The 24,664-nt window shown below is 35.3% G+C and overlaps 2 protein-coding genes across 3 annotated transcripts; both read right to left on the minus strand.

Moving 5' to 3' along the window:
* Positions 1-4,543: 4,543 nt before the first annotated feature.
* On the minus strand, positions 4,544-16,972 carry LOC116032542 (receptor kinase-like protein Xa21). 2 transcript variants are annotated; one of them, XM_031275148.1, is made up of 6 exons: positions 16,169-16,972; positions 9,054-9,125; positions 8,371-8,442; positions 7,373-7,663; positions 5,177-7,165; positions 4,544-5,076 (listed from the first exon to the last, which is right to left on the minus strand). In XM_031275148.1, exons 1-6 carry the CDS (start codon positions 16,944-16,946, stop codon positions 4,721-4,723), a joined length of 3,558 nt encoding a protein of 1,185 aa, XP_031131008.1. In that variant the 5' UTR covers positions 16,947-16,972; the 3' UTR covers positions 4,544-4,720. The 2 variants fall into 2 exon arrangements, with proteins under 2 accessions (XP_031131008.1, XP_031131010.1); XM_031275150.1 differs by lacking the exon at positions 9,054-9,125.
* Positions 16,973-19,466: 2,494 nt separating this feature from the next.
* On the minus strand, positions 19,467-21,835 carry LOC116033364 (receptor kinase-like protein Xa21). The gene is made up of 5 exons (XM_031276113.1): positions 21,667-21,835; positions 21,459-21,605; positions 21,000-21,127; positions 19,923-20,415; positions 19,467-19,555 (listed from the first exon to the last, which is right to left on the minus strand). The coding sequence occupies exons 1-5, from the start codon at positions 21,833-21,835 to the stop codon at positions 19,467-19,469; spliced, it is 1,026 nt and encodes a 341-aa protein (XP_031131973.1).
* Between the last annotated feature and the right edge of the window lie 2,829 nt (positions 21,836-24,664).

Below are 24,664 nucleotides of genomic sequence, written 5' to 3' on the forward strand. Positions count from 1 at the left end.
ATGATAATTGCAAACTATTTAATACTTTAATAGTTAATAATAAAATATTAAATATTAACCTAAAAAACATCTAAAGTTTGAACAATTTAGAATTATTTCGCTCAAAACAATATCGTTTTGAGTGAAATAACCTATTTAAAAAAAGAATTAGGGAACAATAACTAATCGGCCAACTAGGCGACCTAGTCGACCGCCTAGTCAGTCAGTCACCTAGACCATCGATTATGATGATACGTTAAGCAATCAGCCAACACCCAGCGCCGATTAAACGGTACCTAGGCGGGATTTTTGAGTTTATAATGAATTCTAGGAAAGTGGCGTGACCCTTGGAGCAAGATAGAGTCTGAAGCCAGAATGAGACATATTATTTTGTGTTTAATTTATTGTTTGGTTGACCTTGACCTTTCACGAAGTGGCGTGACTCTTGGAGCAAGATAGGCTTGGTTGATTTCGTGAGTTTCAGAGACGAAATATTTTCAAAAGGGTAATACTTGTGTTAGACCGGTTCACGGGTCTCAATTTATGAGACGGGTCGGATTTTTGACATCATTAATCAAAGATCCGATCCGTATCACGGATTGAGATCCGTGAGAGAGTCTCACACGAATTTTTGTTTTTTCAAATTTATAAAAAATAAATAAATAAAACAAAATCAAAAAAAAAAACTACTATTTTAAATTTGGTCACATTTAGACCGTCTCACGGATCTTTATTCGAGGGGTGGGGCGGGTCAGGTTGAATCAATATGCAAATGTCATACTTATATGTTCAAATGTAATACTAATCAGGAATAAAATGTTTGTTACTTATAAGGAAAAATGTAATACTGTAAGTATTATATTTTCCATCAAAAGTATTACATTTTTCATAATAATAATGTTGGCAAATACCCCTTATTTATAACGAAAAAATAATACTTTTGAAGAAAAATGTAATACTTTTAAATCGAAATGTAAAAGTATTACATTTTCCCTTGAAAGTGTTACATTTACCCTTATAAGTAACAAAAATTTATATTCTTAATTAGTATCAAATTTAAGCATATAAGTATGACATTTGTACGTATAAGTATTACATTTTCATATTAACTCAATCCGATCCGACACGTCTCATAATGAGACGATCTTATACAAATTTTTGCCTTTTAAATTTTCAGTTAATCTAAAGGAAGACCACTAGACCTCAAGATAAAGACCAAGACAAAGTCTTCGTTGGACTGACGACTTTAATGATTTTCATGAAAGCAATATGAGTAAAGTTCACGCAAGTTCGAGTGATAGCGGTATTCCTCTTACAATAGTCAATTAGAGTGTGCTGAAAATTTATTCCTACTAATTTAATGATTTGTATATATATGGTGGGAATTAATTTGATGCAAAGAAAGCAAAAGGTTGCAAGACTTTTCAAATAGAAATTAGCTGGAAAAATTGGAGAGAGACCAAAAACAATTAATAATAAAGAAAATAACATTTGTTTCTCATGAATTATAAGCTAATAGCACTTTTTTCTATGAATTATTCATGTATTTACATCTGTCTCCTTAATTATTTAAAAAGTAGTGTCATCCCTCTTCTGTTAAATTGGGCTTTTGAATTATTAAAAGTATGAGCAAAATATGTATTTCAAGTTATTATTCTTCTCCAACAAATTATTTCTTATATATGAGAATTATAATAAATACAAAAGAAAAAAGAGAAAAAAACTATTTATAAATATTATAATTATAACTTTAAGCTAATACTACAATACTAGTAACAGAATTAAGACTTTAAACACAAATCTATACTATTCATAAAAATAAAATCATCCATTTTAACTTCTCATCCAAAACACTCTTATACTATTAAGGTGTAGCAACGCCCTGATAATCTTGCTCCAGCATTACTCTTAATCCGTCCGGAGGATTGACTAGTATAGTCATACCCTAAGGCCAACCTTGCCCTATATTGGCTAAGAAGTCTGCACATTAGTTGCCTTCCCGATACTGATGGTCCCAGATTAACCCACCTGCATTGGCAATTCCAGAACTTGACTTCATTGCACCATCCGTATTAAGTTTAACGAAACCTGGCTGCGGAGGAGACGATGCAACCCAGACTTGTTTTGCCACTAGAGGGCCATGATTCTTTTGTTTTTTTATGTTTTTCTTTTCAATTACAGCTTGGACAAAGTCCGCAATGGTCTTCGTCATCCACTAGTTTGGATGAAGAACATTAGATGATAGGATGAAGAACATGACAAAGTCTTGGTCGTGTACGGGACAATAATTCCCCGTCCAAAACGCACTATAGACGTTGGAAGCAGGATTGGCGTGCTTTAGTAAAGCTAATCTCCTTCTCTTTAAGTCTTTAGTGGCCTATTTTTGGTCTCATATGACTCACTGTACTTTCTTTTGTTCCCGGTTTTTTTTTTTTTTTTTGGTTTTCAAAAAAAGAAAAAAAAAACCCGGAAACAAAAGAAAGTGAGTCATATGAGACCATCTCACATATGAGACCATCTCACAGATCCGGTGAGACGCATAAGGTTAAAATGAAGATGTAATATTTATGCTGAAAAATGTAATATTAATTAAAAATAATAAATTTTTTATTACTTATAAGGGTATGTGTAATAATTTTGGTCAAAACCTCCGCTTCCTCTTCAAATAAATAAACTCAGAAAAAAAAAATAAGATCTTGTGCGATATTGTTTTATATAGGACGTGCATGTAATATATTTTTAACAAAAATATGCTCCGTACTTCTTTTCTAGGGACCCATGAAAGGTATTACCAATCGTTATATCGTGGACCACAGTGCACATAACAATGTGCATCTTGGTCCAAAACGACGTCGTTTCGGTGTTAGTGGACGCGGATGCGAATGACTCCAGGAAATTCATTATCTATAATACACATAATCATTATCTAGAATACACAGAACGTTTGCCTAGAATACACAGAATGTTTGCCCAGAATACACAGAATATTGACACAAAATACACAGAACTCATCCTCCTAACATTCGAATGCACAAACGCATCACAACCTGTGTTAATAACATGAATACACAGAATATTGACACAAAATACACATAACTCATCCTCCTAAACATTTGAATGCACAAACACATCACAACATGTTGTTACTAACATGAATACACAGAACGATTGCCTAGAATGCACAGAATGATTGCCTGGAATACACAGAACGATTACCTAGAATACACAGAATATTAACATAAATACACAGACCGGCCGAAACGGGAAACGTGATTTCCAAAAAAAAGGACGGTTAATTTACAATGCTCAAAACGACGTCGTTTACGTACGTGGTGCACATTGCTATGTGCACCGTGGTGCATGGTATAATTTGCCAGGTATTACTGTATATTTTAGCTAAAAAATTATATGTCGAGGCGGTCTTATAAAGACTTAATTCCAAAAAAAAAAAAAAAAAGAGTATATGCTAGGACAAAAATTAAACATTTTAAATAGGTATTAAGATCAAACGCTTATCACTTGCCAAAAGCTATAGTTAATAGCAAAAAAAAAAAAAAACTTTAATGTACTTCTTTATACTTGTATAGTAGTAAGTTCTACATTTCAATAGTAGTGTGTTCGACTTGGCCTCTAGGGCTCTGTCCAACAATAGGGATAAGCATAAGATAGCTAAGTGATGATGGAATAATATAATATCCCATTATTATTATTATTTATAATAAATAATAATAATGATATTAGTCAGAAAAAAAGAAGTTGGGGCATGACAATAGGGAGAGTTGAGGGAAGTTGTAACTACACAGAAATGACCATATAAAGGCTGAGGATCTGAGACTCATTCAGTACTAAATATATTGCCTCTCTTCTACGTGTACCTTAGCTTTCTTCTTCCTTCTTTTATCTATCATGTTTATTCCTTCTTTCCCATGACCATGGCTGCCTCTGTACATGTACAACACCTACACCAAATATAACAAAAACTTTCGGCTTGGCTTAGCATAAAGACTTTCTGCTTGGCTTAGCCCAAAAAGGCCCGTGATTTTTACTGCTTTGGGTTTGCACGTTAAATCCTTGTGTCATATATTGTTTATTGATTCTCTGCAATCACTTCATTATCACCCATTTATTATCTTTTTTTTATTTATTAATTCGGACACACCGGATTAATTAAATCCATCATTAAGTTAAATGCTACGTAGCAACAATATAATTTAAGCATATTGGTGGAAAATTTTTGAACATTTATGTATTGTAACGATCATATTTAACTATTAAAATTTTAAATATTTTAAAAATTATCTCTTTTTTTTTAAAGTTTAAAAATTATATCTAATTATATTATCAACTTAAAAATTATTGTCTTCAAGTAAGTTTTTCTATTGCAAATTGATGTTACAACACAATTCAGATCACTGACAAATTAATAAAATTAAAAGTAAAATATTTTTAAACAATTGCAAAGAATGTTACTGGATTTGTGTATAACAACTGTGTTACTATACTCTATAGACCAATACTTCCTTCAAGATCTCTAAATCCATGGAGCAAGGTGAGTGAGGTTATATATAATGAAGCTGGAGCATGGATGAAGAGAAAACTTAAAACAGAATTCTGGAAAGAAGATGCAGCTAAAGATGACCTAGTAAATTACTAAATAGGATTTCTGTACATAAACTGTATCTGCTGCATTTTATTTCCATTTTAAAGAAAGATACAATAGGAGATGCTAATACATACTACTCTAAATACTTGCATACAGGGAAAGAAGTTGGGCTTTGATCTTTATCAATGCTGATAAGGCATCTTTGATATTCATCCTCTCTCGAGGGGATTTTGTTGAGCATTTCATGCCTATCTCAAAGATAGCCGACACACACTGCAACTTTTCATCGTACTTCCCTTCATCTGATTCAAGTAAATTTGGATCTATAATCTGACTTGTATTTACAGGAAGTGCATTGTGCACCCAACTTCTCAGACATAAATCTTCGCTGAACATTTCATCTCGAGGTTGAGTCTTCGTGAAAACCTCCAGCAACATAATACCATAACTGTACATATCGCTACGTGTGGATATAAGACCTTCTTGCCCATACTCTAGGAGTGCAAATTTTGATAGAAAACCATTAGAAATGCAAAATGTTATGTGATCAATGTTAAAATCAAATCTAGAAATTTAAAAAACTGAAACATTTACCTGGAGCAATGTAACCAATTGTTGCTAAGGTGTTTGTAATGGCAATGGAGTTTCCATCTCCTAAGAGCTTTGCAACACCAAAATCACTCAAATGCCCCACCATGTCAGCATCTATTAAGACATTACTGGGTTTCAAGTCGCAATGGATAATAGGATTGGAGTAACCATAGTGGAGATATTCCAAAGCAGATGCCACATCTATCATTATACTCACTCTTTGTATCATATCCAAGAAATAATTATGAGAATGCAACCACTTATGTAAACACCCATTGGGCATGTACTCTAGCAACAATGCTTTAAAATTCAAGTTGGAGCAACTACCAAGGACCTTTGTCAGATTTCTGTGCCGAATGCTGTGTAAAACCTCACATTCACTGTCAAAACTCCTATTTGAACCTTCATGTTCCAAACGAAAAACCTTGACAGCTACGTGCATCCCATTTGTTAAAATCCCTTTATAAACTGATCCAAAGCTTCCACTACCTAGCGAGTTGCTTTCATCAAACCCATTTGTTGCCCGTTGGAGTTCATAGTACGAATATCTTGCTGGTGTTGTTGCTAACAGAAAGTTTGGTTCATCTGGAACCTCACCCCTGTTGTGCCTCTTGAAGATGCATAGCACAGAAATAGAGGCAATTAGCACTATAAGAACTGCCAACGAGACAAGTACAATGAGAAGAACTCTATCCTTCTTTGATTGATGCAGAGTATTAGCAGGGCATGGTGGGACATGCATCCTACGAGTACCACATAGACCATCATTCCCCAAGAATGATTCATAAGTGAAGTTGGCAAAAGGGCCTCCACTCGGAATTTCTCCGGTTAATTTGTTGTAAGAAGCATTGAAATAGTTCATACTTATAAGTCCCTCCAATGACTTGGGAATTATTCCGGAGAATTTATTATCGGAAAGATCCAACCAATGTAGATCCAGGAGTTTGCCAAAAGTGTTAGGAATAGAACCCTGAATTTTGTTATGGGCCACAGAAAAAAGGATTAACCTTGTCAAGCCTCCAATACTACTCGGAATATCTCCGAATAGTTTGTTATTTGAGAAATCAATACCTACTGCCATATTTGCATTCCCGATTTCTTGAGGTAGAGAACCGCTCAAGTTATTCGAACTCAAGTTAAGCACCAAAAGATGTTTAATGCTCCATAGGGTAGGAGGGAAGACAGTGAATTCGTTTTCATACAGATAGATCATTCCCAGGGAAGAAATGTTCCCTAAACAATCCGAGATTGGACCTGAAAATTTATTTCTGCCTAAATCTATCCAAAACAAATTCTGTAGTTCACATATCACATCTGGAAATGATCCTATTAATTTGTTGTCCGATATGATGAACGCCTGAAGACTCTGAAGCTTTTGAATGGTTGTAGGCAAAAATCCTATAATGTCGTTGGACCATAAATTCAACTCGTATAAGCTGCTAAGATTGCCAATCTCCTGTGGAATTCGTCCCCTGATGTTACAATTTGCTACGTTCAAAATTTGGAGAGTGTGGGAGAGGTTGCCAACTGCTTTTGGGAGCACGGCGTTTAAAGGGTTAAATGCTAACTCTAATACTTGGATAGATCTACAATTTTCCAATGAAGTTATAAGGCTAAATTGAGGATCAGTTGTTAGGTTGTTGGAAAACAGCTTTAGAAGTTCAAGTTTGGCCAAGTTTCCAAGGGAATTTGGAATGAAGCCTGTGAATTGGTTCTTGTCAAGATCAAGATGAACAAGGTTGGAAGCATTTGAGATTTGGGGAGGTATCAGTCCTCCAATATAGTTTTGGCCAAGGTATAAGTATTCTAAATTATGAAGGGAATGACCTAAAAATGTTGGAAGAGTACCTGAAAGGTTATTTACTACAAGGGATAGTGATTTGAGTGTTGATATATTGAAGATTTCCCACGGGATGGAACCACTTAATCCATTTTCCTGCAATCGAAGATTCTCTAGTTTATCAAGGTTGCCTAACTCTTTTGGTATTTCACCTGCATGTCAATTCAAGTTACTCAAGCTAAGTCATGAACAAATACAATATTAAGATATAATTGTCATGATGGAGTCTATTCCTACATTTACATTATTATAATATCTTTATTTTAATTTTGCACCTGAATAAAAAAAATTGTATGTGTTGAGAGTGCAAAACAATTTAAATAAATAAATAATAATAAAAAGAGCTCCATTATCCATACCTGACAAAAAATTGCCACCAAAATCAAAAAACTCTAGCATTGTCAAATTCCCAATCTGTCTTGGCAACAATCCGTTTAGTTCATTCTCCCACATAAAAAGGTATTTAAGCGAAGAGCATTCACCTATGCTCCTTGGAATGTTGCCATATAGCTTGTTCTTATACAAGTAAAGTTCTTCAAGCTTTTGAAGATGTAAACACATGTTTGATGGAAGAATACCAAATAGAATGTTGTTTGCCATGCTTATATATGTTAGAGTAGATATGTTAAATATTGTTTCGGGTATTGTTCCTACAAAATTAAAACATGAGTCATAAATAGTGTGTATGTGTTTAGAATTATTACTAAAAATTGTTAAATTTCACCATTCTCTTGATATGAACCTGATTGATCCAATCTTCTCTTTACACTCTAATTTAAAGAATAATTTAAAATGGTTTATTAGGGTAGGTAAAATCGAATATGGAGGTTTAACTTGGGGCTAGGAAAATGGCTAGTTTTTGGGTGTTGATAAGTCTTCGTCCACACCGGGTTATAAGGTGATACATAGGAGCATAAACGACGCCACAAGTGGGGTTTCACACTTGATAAGTCAGGTTTGCCATGACCAACTCACAAGTGAGGTTCACACTTGATAAGTCAGGTTTGTCATGACCAACTCATGGCCGAACTCTTCCCGAGTTTTAGAAAAGACTCAATTTTCTAACTCAAAAATTCTAAACTCTATATTTCATTTGACATTAAATGACCTTAAATAGTCATTAACCAACATATTACAACCATATGAGATAATTATTAAGAATATGATAAACTAATCCTAACGAACAAATTAAGATAAACATGAAAACTAATATAATTCTAACAAATTAAGTCTAAAATAATTTTAAAAATAATCATCCTAATTAATTAATAAAACTAATTCTAAAATATTCTATAAGAGTTCAGGTGCCACAGCAACTCTAGTAGCCAAATGCAGGAACATACATAACATACATTACCTTCTAAATTGTTATTACCAAGATCTAAAATCTGAAGCATATTCAAGCTCTCAATCTCTCTCGGTATTTCACCTGCCAATTCAATTTACCCAAGCTAAGTCACAAACAAATACAATATCATTATGTAGTTGTCATGATTATTGAGTCTATTCCTAGATTACATTATAATATCTTTCTTTTATTTTTTAGCTCAATAAAGCACGGTACGTGTAGAGGGTGCAAAACAATTTAAAAGAAGAGATCCATTCTGCATAGCTGACAATGAATTCTCAGCAAGTTCAAGATCCTTTAGAATTGACAAATTCTCAAGTTGTCTTGGCAACAGCCCATTAAATTGATTCTCTCACATATAAATATATTTAAGCATTCACCTATGCTTCTTGGAACGTTGCCATATAACTTGTTCATATACAAGTAAAGTTCTTCATCAAGGTTTTGAAGATGTGAACACATGTTTGGTGGGAGAATACCAAATAGACTGTTGTTTGCCATGTTTATATAAGTTAGTATAGAAATATTAAATATTGTTTCTAGTATTATTCCTACAAAATAAAAGCAAAACATGAGTTATATATACTAATAAATATACTTATTTATTATAATTATTACTCAAAAATCATTAAATTTGATGATTCTCAATGGTTTCACATTTTTCTAGTAGCCAAATACAGGCATATACATACCTTCCAAATTATTATCATGGAGCATTAAAAATATAAGCATATTCAAGCACCCAATCTCTCTTGGTATTTTACCTGTCAATTCAAGTTACCAAGCTAAGTCATGAACATATATACAATATCCTTATGTAGTTGTCATGATTATTGAGTATTTTTAGATTTACATTATAATAGTTTTTTTTTTAAAAAAAAATTTGTACAATAAAAAATTGTACGTGTTGAAGGTGCAAGACAATTAAAAAGAAGAGATCTATCATTCATACGTGACAATGAATGCTCAGCAAGTTCATGATCCTTTAGCATTGTCAAATTCACAAGTTGTCTTGGCAAAGACCCATTAAGTTGATTCTCTCACATATAAATATAATTAATGTCGGCAAATGGAGTTAGGCAACATCCATGCAGCAGCCAAATTAGGAAGTTGCCAACTTTGAACAAGAATGTTAGGTAGCCAAACTTTGTTGAACAAAATATTTATTGTTTGGTCCTTACATTTTAGGCTAATTACAAAATGACCCCAAATCTACAACTATAAATAGGGAGGTCATTTGTCATTCTTGTCATCCCAAATCATTCTATTCTTCCCTCATATACTAGAGATATTAGAGAGTTTGTTGAGTGTATTTCCCCTTCCTAGCAAGAGAGAATTATCATTGTTTTCTCCTTGTTAGTTAAAGAGTGGTTGTAACTCCTATTTTCTCATAGTGAAATTCTTCTACCCTTGCCCGTGGTTTTTACCCTAATTTGTTTAGGGGTTTTCCACGTAAAATCTGTGCCTCATTTATTTTTCTTTCTCAAATTATTGTTGCAATCTGATCTATCCCACTTCCGCGGGCGCAACAATTGGTATCAGAGCCTTCAGATATATTGTTCAGAATTTGTTTCAAGAACAATATGGCAGCGAAATTTGAGATTGAAAAATTCAATGGGAAAAATTTCTCATTGTGGAAATTGAAGGTAAAGGCTATCCTGAGGAAAGACAACTGTCTAGCAGCTATCAGTGAAAGGCCGGTGGATTTTACTGATGACAAAAAATGGAGCGAGATGAACGAGGATGCTATGGCGGATCTATACCTATCAATAGCAGATGGAGTATTGTCAAGCATCGAGGAGGAGAAGACGGCCAAGGAGATTTGGGATCACCTCAACCGGTTGTACGAGGCCAAGTCACTGCACAACAAAATATTCCTTAAGAGGAAATTATATACTCTTCGTATGTCAGAATCTACTTCAGTGACGGAACACTTAAATACGCTGAATACTCTATTTTCCCAGCTTACATCTCTAAGCTGTAAAATAGAGCCACAGGAGCGTGCGGAATTTCTACTTCAGAGTCTACCTGATTCGTATGATCAGCTCATCATCAACTTAACAAACAACATCCTTACAGACTATCTAGTCTTCGATGATGTTGCAACTGCGGTTCTTGAAGAAGAAAGTCGGCGCAAGAACAAGGAGGACAGACAAGTCAATCTGCAACAGGCAAAGGCGTTAACGGTGATGAGAGGAAGGTCAACAGAACGTGGCCAAAGCAGTGGTCGTGGTAGATCAAAATCAAGTAAGAAGAATTTAAAGTGTTACAACTGTGGAAAGAAGGGTCACCTAAAGAAAGATTGTTGGAATTTACCTCAGAATTCCAATCCTCAAGGAAATGTTGCAAGTACCTCGGATGATGGAAGTGCTCTCTGTTGTGAAGCATCAATAGCCAGGGAAGGCAGAAAAAGGTTCACGGATATATGGCTCATAGACTCGGGAGCCACATATCACATGACCTCAAGGAGAGAATGGTTCCATCATTATGAACCAATCTCAGGAGGATCTGTGTACAGCTGCGACGATCATGCCTTGGAGATTATCGGCATTGGAACCATCAAGCTGAAGATGTACGATGGAACAGTCCAAACTGTTCAGGATGTGCGGCACGTGAAGGGCTGAAGAAAAATCTATTATCCTATGGAATATTGGATAATAGTGCAACCAAGATTGAAACACAGAAAGGAGTCATGAAGATTTTCCAAGGAGCGCTTGTGGTGATGAAAGGGAGAAGATAGCTGCAAATCTATACATGCTGAAGGGAGAGACTTTGCAAGAAGCAGAGGCATCGGTTGCCGCATGTAGTCCAGACTCTACGCTGCTATGGCATCAGAAACTTGGGCACATGTCAGAACAAGGAATGAAGATTCTTGTGGAGCAAAAGCTACTTCCGGGGTTAACAAAGGTATCACTTCCTTTGTGTGAGCATTGTATAACAAGTAAGCAGCATCGTCTTAAATTCAGCACATCAAATTCTAGAGGCAAGGTTGTTCTAGAATTGGTTCACTCTGATGTGTGGCAAGCACCGGTTCCATCCCTAGGAGGGGCAAAGTATTTTGTCTCATTCATCGACGATTACTCTAGGAGATGCTGGGTGTACCCTATCAAGAGAAAGTCAGATGTGTTTGCGACTTTCAAAGCCTTCAAAGCACGGGTGGAACTTGATTCCGGGAAGAAGATCAAGTGTTTCAGGACAGATAATGGAGGGGAATATACAAGTGAGGAATTTGATGACTTCTGCAAGAAGGAAGGCATCAAAAGGCAGTTCACGGTGGCATACACTCCTCAACAAAATGGAGTGGCAGAGCGGATGAACAGAACCTTGCTGGAAAGGACAAGAGCAATGTTGAGGGCTGCGGGCTTAGAAAAATCATTCTGGGCAGAAGCAGTCAATACCGCCTGTTATTTGGTGAATCGAGCTCCATCAACTGCAATCGAGCTGAAGACACCAATGGAGATGTGGACTGGTAAGCCTGTTGATTATTCAAACCTCCATATATTTGGAAGCATTGTGTATGCAATGTACAATGCCCAGGAAATTACAAAGTTGGATCCGAAGTCCAGGAAATGTAGATTCTTGGGGTATGCTGATGGAGTAAAGGGGTATCGCTTGTGGGATCCCACTGCCACACAAAGTTGTCATCAGCAGGGATGTTATCTTTGTAGAGGACAGGCTACAAAGAGGAGAAGTTGATGATAGCACGGAAAAGAAAAGCCAGAAACTACTCAGATACAGGTAGAGGAGGAATTTGAACAAGATTCTTCTGAAGCAGAACCGGCGCACGAGGAACCAGAACCAGAACGCTCTGGAGCTCCAACAACTCGTCAATCAGACCGTGAAAGAAGATGTTGTGAAGCATCAATAGCCAGGGAAGGCAGAAAAAGGTTCACGGATATATGGCTCATAGACTCGGGAGCCACATATCACATGACCTCAAGGAAAGAATGGTTCCATCATTATGAACCAATCTCAGGAGGATCTGTGTACAGCTGCGACGATCATGCCTTGGAGATTATCGGCATTGGAACCATCAAGCTGAAGATGTACGATGGAACAGTCCAAACTGTTCAGGATGTGCGGCACGTGAAGGGCTTGAAGAAAAATCTATTATCCTATGGAATATTGGATAATAGTGCAACCAAGATTGAAACACAGAAAGGAGTCATGAAGATTTTCCAAGGAGCGCTTGTGGTGATGAAAGGGGAGAAGATAGCTGCAAATCTATACATGCTGAAGGGAGAGACTTTGCAAGAAGCAGAGGCATCGGTTGCCGCATGTAGTCCAGACTCTACGCTGCTATGGCATCAGAAACTTGGGCACATGTCAGAACAAGGAATGAAGATTCTTGTGGAGCAAAAGCTACTTCCGGGGTTAACAAAGGTATCACTTCCTTTGTGTGAGCATTGTATAACAAGTAAGCAACATCGTCTTAAATTCAGCACATCAAATTCTAGAGGCAAGGCTGTTCTAGAATTGGTTCACTCTGATGTGTGGCAAGCACCGGTTCCATCCCTAGGAGGGGCAAAGTATTTTGTCTCATTCATCGACGATTACTCTAGGAGATGCTGGGTGTACCCTATCAAGAGAAAGTCAGATGTGTTTGCGACTTTCAAAGCCTTCAAAGCACGGGTGGAACTTGATTCCGGGAAGAAGATCAAGTGTTTCAGGACAGATAATGGAGGGGAATATACAAGTGAGGAATTTGATGACTTCTGCAAGAAGGAAGGCATCAAAAGGCAGTTCACGGTGGCATACACTCCTCAACAAAATGGAGTGGCAGAGCGGATGAACAGAACCTTGCTGGAAAGGACAAGAGCAATGTTGAGGGCTGCGGGCTTAGAAAAATCATTCTGGGCAGAAGCAGTCAATACCGCCTGTTATTTGGTGAATCGAGCTCCATCAACTGCAATCGAGCTGAAGACACCAATGGAGATGTGGACTGGTAAGCCTGTTGATTATTCAAACCTCCATATATTTGGAAGCATTGTGTATGCAATGTACAATGCCCAGGAAATTACAAAGTTGGATCCGAAGTCCAGGAAATGTAGATTCTTGGGGTATGCTGATGGAGTAAAGGGGTATCGCTTGTGGAATCCCACTGCCCACAAAGTTGTCATCAGCAGGGATGTTATCTTTGTAGAGGACAGGCTACAAAGAGGAGAAGTTGATGATAGCACGGAAAAAGAAAAGCCAGAAACTACTCAGATACAGGTAGAGGAGGAATTTGAACAAGATTCTTCTGAAGCAGAACCGGCGCACGAGGAACCAGAACCAGAACGCTCTGGAGCTCCAACAACTCGTCAATCAGACCGTGAAAGAAGACGTCCCACTTGGCACTCAGATTATGTTATGGAAGGGAATGTTGCATACTGCCTTCTAACAGAGGATGGTGAGTCATCAACCTTTCAGGAGGCGATAAACAGCTTAGATGTTTCTCAATGGACGGCAGCAATGCAGGAAGAAATAGAAGCTCTCCATAAAAATAATACATGGGAACTTGTGCCACTACCACAAGGAAGGAAGCCAATTGGTAATAAATGGGTCTTCAAAATCAAAAGGAATGGTGACGATCAAGTGTAGCGGTATCGTGCAAGACTGGTGGTGAAGGGATATGCTCAGAAAGAAGGTATTGATTTCAATGAAATATTTTCACCTGTGGTTCGACTAACAACAGTTCGTGTAGTTTTGGCGATGTGTGCTACATTCAACTTACATCTAGAGCAGCTAGATGTGAAAACGGCTTTTCTTCATGGAGATCTTGAAGAAGAGATATATATGCTCCAGCCTGAAGGATTTGAAGACAAAGAGAATCAGAACTTGGTTTGCAGGTTGAACAAATCTCTATACGGTTTAAAGCAGGCGCCAAGGTGTTGGTATAAGAGATTTGATTCCTTCATCAAGTGCCTTGGATACAACAGACTGAATGCAGACCCTTGTGCATATTTCAAGAGGTTTGGAAAAGATAACTTTGTTATATTGCTGTTGTATGTAGATGACATGTTGGTCGCAGGCCCCAACAAAGATCACATTGATGAATTGAAGGCACAACTGGCTAGGGAATTCGAAATGAAGGACTTGGGACCAGCAAACAAGATTCTAGGGATGCAAATTCACTGAGACAGAGATAATAGGAAAATTTGGCTTTCTCAAAAGAATTATTTAAAGAAAATCTTGTCACGTTTCAGCATGCAAGATTGTAAGCCAATTTCTACCCCTCTTCCTATTAATCTCAAAGTATCCTCAAGTATGAGTCCTAGCAATGAAGAAGGGAGGATGGAGATGTCTCGAGTACCGTATGCATCAGCGGTGGGGAGTCTAATGTTCGCTATGATATGTACAAGACCAGACATTGCGCAAGCAGTGGGAGTAGTTAGTCGGTACATGGCGAATCCAGGCAGAGAGCATTGGAACTGTGTGAAGAGGGTCCTAAGATACATCAAGGGGACCTCAGATGTTGCATTATGTTATGGAGGATCAGACTTTCTTATCAACAGGTATGTGGATTCTGACTATGCAGGGGATTTGGATAAAAGTAAATCTACTACAGGATATGTGTTCAAAGTTGCTGGTGGAGCTGTAAGCTGGGTTTCAAAACTGCAAGCAGTTGTGGCTACGTCAACAACAGAAGCAGAATACGTAGCAGCTACACAAGCTAGTAAGGAAGCAATTTGGTTGAAAATGCTATTGGAGGAGCTCGGGCACAAACAAGAGTTTGTCTCTTTATTTTGTGACAGTCAGAGTGCCTTGCATCTAGCAAGGAATCCTGCATTTCATTCAAGGACGAAACACATACGGGTGCAGTACCATTTCATCCGAGAGAAGGTGGAAGAAGGGACAATAGATTTGCAGAAAATCCATACCGCGGACAACGTAGCAGATTTCCTAACAAAGGTAACCAATGTTGATAAGTTTACTTGGTGTCGATCTTCCTGTGGCCTGATAGAGACGTAAGCGACATGGAAGGTGCAAGGTAGAAAGAATGGTGTGAAGATATGATTGTTACAATCTGATCTTCAAGTGGGAGATTGTCGGCAAATGGAGTTAGGCAACATCCATGCAGCAGCCAAATTAGGAAGTTGCCAACTTTGAACAAGAATGTTAGGTAGCCAAACTTTGTTGAACAAAATATTTATTGTTTGGTCCTTACATTTTAGGCTAATTACAAAATGACCCCAAATCTACAACTATAAATAGGGAGGTCATTTGTCATTCTTGCCATCCCAAATCATTCTATTCTTCCCTCATATACTAGAGATATTAGAGAGTTTGTTGAGTGTATTTCTCCTTCCTAGCAAGAGAGAATTATCATTGTTTTCTCCTTGTTAGTTAGAGAGTGGTTGTAACTCCTATTTTCTCATAGTAAAATTCTTCTACCCTTGCCCGTGGTTTTTACCCTAATTTGTTTAGGGGTTTTCCACGTAAAATCTGTGCCTCATTTATTTTTCTTTCTCAAATTATTGTTGCAATCTGATCTATCCCACTTCCGCGGGCGCAACAATTAAGCATTAGAGCATTCACCTATGCTCCTTGGAATATTGTCATATAATTTGTTCATATACAAGTAAAATTCTTCATCAAGGTTTTGAAGATGTGAACACATGTTAATTTGGTGGGAGAATATATATACCAGACAGACGGGTGTTTCTCATGCTTATAACAATTACTTTAGAAATGTTAAATATTGTTTGAGGTATTATTCCTACAAATTAAAACATGAGTCATATATATAGTGTATATGTATTTAGAATATAACTATTACCGGAAATCATTAAATTTTTCTAGTAGTCAAAGGTATGTATGTTACCTTCTAACTTGTTATGGCCGAGTTTTAAAATCTGAAGCATATTTAAACTCCCAATCTCTCTTGGAATTGTCCCGACAAAACTGTTGTAAGCCAACCGCAATTGTTCAAGTTCTGAGCAACTTGATAAATTCTTTGGAATATAACCACTCAACTTGTTGCAATACAGGCGAAGCACTTTGAGTCTTGTAGCATGTTGACAGAGCTTCATCGGAAGAGAGCCAGATAAGCTATTATTGTTGAGAACCAAATTTTGTAAGGTGGAAATGTTGAAGATGGTGAAGGGGATAGGACCATCAAGTTGGTTAACTTCCAATATCAGCCATTTTGCATTCTCAAGATTGCCAATCTCCTCTGGAATTTTTCCAGTAAAATTATTATAACCAAAATCTATGTATTGTAGTCGGCTTAGGCTGGCTAACTCTCTAGGCAAATTTCCATAGAAATTGTTGTGACTTATGTTAAGAGAAACAAGAAATGAGAGGTTGCCTAATTGTGGAGGAAGGGTACCCACAATACCCATATTTGATATGTCTAATGCGACCACTCTATGGTGTTTGGATCCGCAAACAACTCCAATCCAGTTGCAAATAGAAGCCCTGATGGACCAGTTGTTTGCCAATGTATTGTTGGGACTTAAGCTGGTGGAGGATTTCAAAGAAAGAAGAGAGGACTGATCTGTGGTGATGTTGGTTGCTAGGGCGCTAAGTATGAAAGCCATTGCTAAAATGAACAAAGAGAGTAGAGAAGATACGTTTGTGATCTCCATGCTAGTATGCATATATGACAATTGATACAGGCTAAGGTTTCCATGAATAAATACTACTATATATATATATATATCTTGAGCAGCACCAAATCTACTTAATGAGTGGACTTCAATTATCTATCATTTATCTTAATAAAAATGCATTATTGCAATTATATATGACTTCATACTTTCTTATCCTACGAGTCTTCACTCAGCTCCAAGTTGACGATCCTGCTATATATGTGACATGTACGTATTGGCTGTATGCATGCAACAATACAAAATATCAATTCTCTTTAATTGATTGCTACGGTGTAGAGTTCACGCAAGTCCGAGTGATAGCGGTATTCCTCTTACAATAGTCAATTAGAGTGTGCTGAAATTTTATTCCTACTAATTTAATGATTTGTATATATGTGGTGGGAATTAATTTGATGCAAAGAAAGCAAAAGGTTGCAAGACTTTTCAAATTGAAATTAGCTGGAAAAATTGGAGAGAGACCAAAAACAATTAATAATAAAGGAAAATATTTTTTTCTCATGAATTAAATATATGTTAATAGCGTTTTCAATATATATATATATATATATATATATATATATATATATATATATATATATGTTAATAGCACTTTTTAATCTGAATTATTCATATGTTAATAGCACTTTTTTCTCTGAATTATTTATGTATTTATATTTGTCTCCTTAATTATTGTTTAAAAGACACTTTTTAAATAATTCAGGGGATAATGTGGATGCATAAATTATTAATTGGAAGAAAACAAAAAGCACAATAAACATATACGGAGTAATTCGGAGAGAAAATTGATATTTTTCCTATTAATAATAATGTAGAGAAAGGGAAAGCTTGAGAGATTATTATCATTGTTATTATTTTTTTTCTTTCCCTATACACCACAAATAGATTTTGGTCTAGGTATTGTCTTACCTAGATATTAGGGTTTTTTTTTGTCTTTTTTTTGTTTTTGTTTTTTTTTGGGCATGAAAGCAATAGGAGTAAATTCCACGTAAGTCCGATTGAGAGATATATTCCTCTTAAAATAATCCTCTCTTAAATAATTCTATCTCTTACAGGCTAAAATTTTATTGGGAAGAGGTTGTCCTCATTTGGTGTAAAATGATTAGGCTTTCTTTAACCTAACCTAAATTAATTTAATATTTTAATTGAATTCATTTATTGATTAAAATTAAATTATTTGGAGAAAATGGTGCTATGCTATTAAGTGGTGGCATGCCAAGCTAAATATTTCTGCAGTCCCTGTATAAAACCTTGAGTGTCTCGATCTGTTAAAGTGCTGGAAATTCCATCAAATGGTATCAAAGTTTTAGCCATTCATGTTGATTTTGATGGTATTTATTGTTATGCCCTATATTTCAGAACAAGTGTTAATTATATATACTACTCGATTTCTACACAGAAACTGTATCTCCTGCATTTTATTTCTATTTACAATAAAGATAAAATACAAATATGCACTGCATACTACTTTAAGTTCTTGGCCCTGTTTGGTAAATAATCAGCCTATCAGTCAATTTTGGCTTATTTGATCACTATTAGTTGTTTGGTTAATAAGCTTTTTGTAACTCTAAAATACTAAAATTCAAAAGGCTACTCAAAGCAGCCTTTTCAATTAGCTTTTTGAGAAAAAAATTATACTGATGTTATTAACAAATCATACCTTTTAACCCAAACAGCCAACCCAATCAGCCAACAGCCCTACCTTGTATACAACGAAAGAAGTTGAACTTTGATATTTTTCAGTGTTGGTAAGGCATTTTTTATGGCCATCCTCTCTCGAGATGATTCTGCTGAGCATTTCATACCCAGCTCAAAGATAGCTAAGCTAGCTAACCCGCACTGCAATTTTTCATCATACTTTTGTTCATCTGGTTTAAGTATTTGGAGAAAATTGTGCTATGCTATGCTATTTGTATAAACTGCAGTTTGTTATTTGCTAGTTTGTTTAAATATTTCACTTGCTAGTTTGTTATTTGATATATCAATAAATAACACCATCTTTGCTTTCATGATTTCTTGAGGTAGAGAACTGCTCAAGTTATTTGAATTCAAGTCGAGTGTCAAAAGATTTTTAAGGCTCCATGGGCTAGGAGGGAAGTCAGTGAATTCATTTTCAAATAGAAGATCTCTCCAAGGGAAGAAACGTTCCCTAAGCAATCCGAAATTGGACTTAAAAAATTATTTTTGCCTAAACCTATCCAAAACAAATTCTGAAGTTCACAAAACACATCAGGAAATGATCCTATCACGCTCATGTGACGTGCCTAATCCGAGGCTATAAATAGGGAAATTTGGGCAATTAGATGGTATTAGATATTAGATGGAATTAGAAAAGCAGTGTATAGTAGATTTAGGCGATTTACTTTCAAGTTCTTAGATGTTATAACCCTAGATAAACATTTACTTCAATTTGCATTTCAATTCCAATTTTCATTACAAGGTCTAGATAGATATTCAAAGTCTATTTACAACAAAGATACAGTAGAATATGCTATGCATACTACTTTAAGTTCAAGCAAACAAAGAAAGAAGTTGAACTTTGATCTTTTGCAGTGCTGGTAAGGCATCTTTGATGGTTATCCGATCATGAGGGGATTTTGCTGAACATTTCATGGCTAGCTCAAAGATAGATAACAAGCACTGCAATTTTTCTTCATACTTTTCCTCAATCCTCATTTGGTCTAAGTAAGTTGGGATCTATAATGTGATCTAATTTCATTGGAAGTGCATTGTGCACTCTACTCATCAGACTTAATTAATCTTCATTCAACTTCTCATCTTTGGACTTCGTCCTTGTGAAAACTTCAAACAACATGGTACCATAACTGTACATATCGCTTTTAGTAGACACAAGACCTTGTTGTCCATACTATAGTGACAATGTAAATTTTGATTGGAAGTCATATGAAGAATGTTAAAACCGAATTTAGAAATTAAAGTGAAAAGAAAAAAAAGTGAAACTTTTACCTGGAGCAATGTAACCAATTGTTGTTAGGGTGTTCGTAATGGCGATGGAGTTCTCATCTCCTAAAAGCTTTGCAGCACCAAAGTCACTCAAATGTCCCACTACTATGTCAACATCTATTAAAACATTGCTGGGTTTCAAGTCACAATGAATAATAGGCTCAGAGTAATCACTCAAATGTCCCACTATGTCAACATCTATTAAAACATTGTTGGGTTTCAAGTCACAATGAATAATAGGCTCAGAGTAATCAAAGTGGAAATATTCTAATGCAGACGCCACATCTATCACTATACTCACTCGTTGTATCATATCTAGGAAATAATTGTGAGAATATAACCACTTGTGTAGACTTCCATTAGACATGTACTCTAACACCAATGCTTCAAAATCCAGATTGGAACAACTACCAAGGACCTTTGTGAGATTTCGATGACGATTGTGGCGCAACACTTCATGATGCGAATCTGGTTGGCCCGATCTGTTCTTCACACTCTAATTTAAAAGGAAATTTTTTATAATGATTTATTAGGCTTGGTGTGATCAATTTGTAGGTTTAATTTAGGTCGGATAAAGGGTTGTTTTTGGATGTTGGGATTTTGATGTATAGTGGTTTGCCACACTCGGCTGTAGAGCGAGTGACGCCACAAGGCTGGTAACTTCCTTGATAAGTCGGTTTGCCATGATCAACTCAATGGCCGAACTCATACCGAGTTCTAGAAAACATTCCGTTTTCTAACTCAAAAATTCATCTCAATCTATCTATATTTCATTAGGCATGCAATGGCCTTAAATAGCCATTACCAAGCTGATTACAACCACATGAATGAGATAATTATTAAATATAGGATAAACTAATCCTAACTAATAAGCTAAGATAAATATGAAAATTAATATCAGTCTAACAAACTAAATATAAAATTAATTTTAAGATAATTCCTAATTAATTAATAAAATTGATATTCCTAATTAAATAATAAAACTAATTCTAAAATATTTCAACAACCAATTTTATTGATTCCCGTGCCCACAACACTTCACACTCATTGTCGAAACTCGAAACTCCTACTTCCACTAACCTTCACAGCTACATGCATCCCATTTGTTAAAACCCCTTTATAAACACATCCAAAGCTTCCGCTACCTAGTGAGTTGCTTTGATCAAATCCATTCGTTGCCCGTTGGAGTTCATAGTATGAAAATCTTGCTGGTGTCGATTTCAACAAGTTAGGTTCACTAGGAACATTGCTTAAACAATTTGAGATTGGACCTAAAAATTCATTGCGCGCTGGCTAAATCTATACAACCCAAATTTCGTAGTTCACAGACAACACCTGGAAATGATCTTTTTAATCTGTGAATTTGTTATCACCAAGTTCAAGAACAACAAGCTTCGAAGCATTTGCGATATGGACAGGTATAACTCCTCTAATATTATTGTCTTCCCCAAGATATAGTCCTTTCCTTTTAATCTTTTTTTTGAAAACCATAGTCCTTTAAATTGGGGAGCTAATAACCCAAAGACGATGGAAGAGTACCTAGAAGGTTATGATTTGATGCGAGGGATAGTGCTCTAAGCCATGATACATTGAAGATTTCCCATGAAATTGAACCACTTAATTCATTATGATTCAATAGGAGTTTCTCTAGTTCATCAAGGTTGCCCAATCCTTTAGGTATTTCACCTGAAAAGTTACCAAAGTCACAAATGTTAATATAAATTAATTAAAGCTTTATTGTCCACACCTGACGACAAGGCATTCACACCAAGATTGAGTATTTTTAGCATTGTCAAATTCTCAATCTCTCTTGGTAATGGCCCATTTAGTTGATTCCTCGACATATACATCACTTTAAGCGAAGAGCATTCTCCTATGCTTGTTGGAATGTTTCCATTTATCTTATTCGTTAGCATGTAAAGTTCTTCAAGTTTCTAAAGATGCAAGCACATATTTAGTGGGAGAGTACTAAATAGGTTGTTGCTTGCTACATCTATTATAGTTAGTGAAGAAATTTAAATATTGATCCGGAGATTGTTCCCATGAGAAGGTTGTTGTTGTGATTTGAACACAAATTATGTACCTAATTAAATTAGATTTGAAAAATAAGTAAATATATAACATATGTATATGTCTTGTGTTTTTTTTTTTTTTGTCTTGTGTTATAAAATTCTGTATTTTACGAATATGAATTAAGTATATCGTCGTTTCGATCCAGAACCCATAATGCTATGTGAATCGTGGCACATGCTATAAATTGCATATTAGAGAATCTCTAGCGGTGGCTTTTTCAAGGTTTTTGGAACAGTAATGGTTGAGGTGGATGAAAGAGAAACCAAGAGAGAGAATAGGTGGGTTTGTCTGCAAAAAGATGTTTTTGGAACAGTAAATGGGACCCACAGACTCTAAAGCTAGGTCGTGCACACGCCGTGTGGCTTCAATAAGTGTGTCCAGCAGGCGCATGTACGGCACGCGTCCCGCGCGTGGGCGCTTCAGGCGCTTCTGCTTTACTTCTGACAATTACTTTTTTTTAAAAAAATCAGATTTGTTTTATTTTTTTTCTTCCGCTCCCATTTTCACTTTCCTAATTACACTTACAAAAAACTTCTCAAAAATTAAAAAAATAATAAAAAATTACACTATTATGGATGCTCTTAGGTCCAACAAAATCTATATTGGGTGAAGAAGAAAATTGGGCTTGTGAAGCTATGCGAGTGAATGGCGCTTGTTTTATAGTGGAGAGAGGTCCAAAGTGATGTCTTTTCAGTGGATCCATTTTTAAGGGGGAAATCGCTTTGTTTGATTTTTTGTCATCTTCCAGTTAGCTTGCAATTCAAGATCAGTGAGTATAATTCCCACTTAGGATGAACGAAAATTAGAAAAATTCAAATGAAAAGTAGTATTTATGATAATGTTACCAAAAAAAAGAATTAAAAAACTTAGAGAAATTTAAACTAAAAGTAGTATTTATTTAAATTATCATTTTTAGACTATCGATTTTACAAAGTTGCAAATATTTAGTTTAGTGACAATTATATAATGAATCTCCTATATTATATTGTATTCATATACTTTGAATTACTTATTTAAATAAACAAATTCGATATTCAATTACCTATGGGCAAACTTCATTTTCCTATATAATCTTGCATTAATATTAGCCTATTTGCATAATGCGCATGTGAAACTAGTTTAATAAATAAACATGGACAAAAATTGTAATATGCGACATTGATTATGTCCACTTAACCAAAATAATGAGGTGAATCACTGCATTAATGTGTTGCATTACATTTACCTGCACATGTTTAACTCACTGGTTCAGTAGATAATTTTTAAGAAAAAAGATTAAGGTTCGAAACTCGACAATGATAACGTAAGAATTATATCCAAAGTGAACAGATCCCGCAACGGCAACAATCAAAGAAACTAACTGATTAGGATTAACCCAATTAAAAGGACATCGAGGACTTAGCTTGCAATTCAAGATACCCATCCTCCACATGCATTATTATCATTCAATCTGTGAAGAAATTTGTCTCACCGTAAACATATCCGATTATACAACTTCAATCTTAAATAGCTGTAGTGAGATGTACATGTGAATATTTATTGTTGTCCTATGAAAATCATTTCAAAATTTGTAAGTTTATAACAACCTCATATATAACTATGCATCAAATGGGTGCACGTTACACGTCGTTACAATATATTTTTTCATTGTTTACGTGCCTTTGAGTCAGCAACAACTGTTGAGTCACTTCTTAGGTTATTAATTGAGAAGCTTTGTTTTAAAGACAGATCTATCCATTCATCATAAGACTTCCAACGTTAAATTTCATATTGCAATATTTTTCCCCCCGTTTTATCTTTGTTTTAATATTTTTTTTTATGATTAGAGAAATTGCAGCCATTATCTGAAGATGTGTATTAGATAAATTCTACTATGACTCATCGCCAACGATTCAATTTGCACAGCTATCCATCTTCCATAAGTATGAATTATGATTTCATACTTGAACAAAATAGCATTATTTCTTTCTATTTATTTTGTAGGCAAAAGAAATTGTATCATGTGCTTTAATTCTATGGAATATAAATCTCAAAAAGAAAATAATGTGCAAACTTATTGCCAAAAAAGGGATGAAATTTTGCATACAAAGTCATAATAATCTGGTAACGAATTGACAAAAAGTCAAAAACTTCCAAACCAAACTTCTCTTTCATCATTTTAGTTAATTAAGTTGAATGGCTATTGTTTTCAAAAAAAAAAAAAAAATGTTGAATGGCTATTAGGCATCTTTGCATTGCTTGCAGTTATAGAATACCTTCCCACTGCACATACATCCTCTTTTTTCTTCCTTCTACTTTCACTCTTTCTTATATTTGTTTATGTTACGTTAGGTCAAATATATAGGGTTGGTTTATTAATTAAAGATTTTTAATTTTTTTCTTCAAAGAATTTTTTTTTGAAAAAAATAAAATAAAATTGAAGCATGAATTTATTTATAAATTTCTCTAATTTACAAAATATATAATGAAGTATAGAAGATTGAAAAAATTAAAATTAAAAAATAAAGAATTAAAATAAACACAATCTATATAGCTTTTTGAAAAAAAGATATTCTCCCGTGAAACCATCTCACATATCTATATCATTGAGACGGGTCGGATCAATATGGAAATGTACTACTAATGAATAATAAATTAAAGTGTTTGTTACTTATAACGAAAAATTTAATACT

Source organism: Ipomoea triloba, chromosome 10 (genome assembly GCF_003576645.1).
Source record: "Ipomoea triloba cultivar NCNSP0323 chromosome 10, ASM357664v1".
In the NCBI taxonomy this organism is placed as follows: Eukaryota; Viridiplantae; Streptophyta; class Magnoliopsida; order Solanales; family Convolvulaceae; genus Ipomoea; species Ipomoea triloba.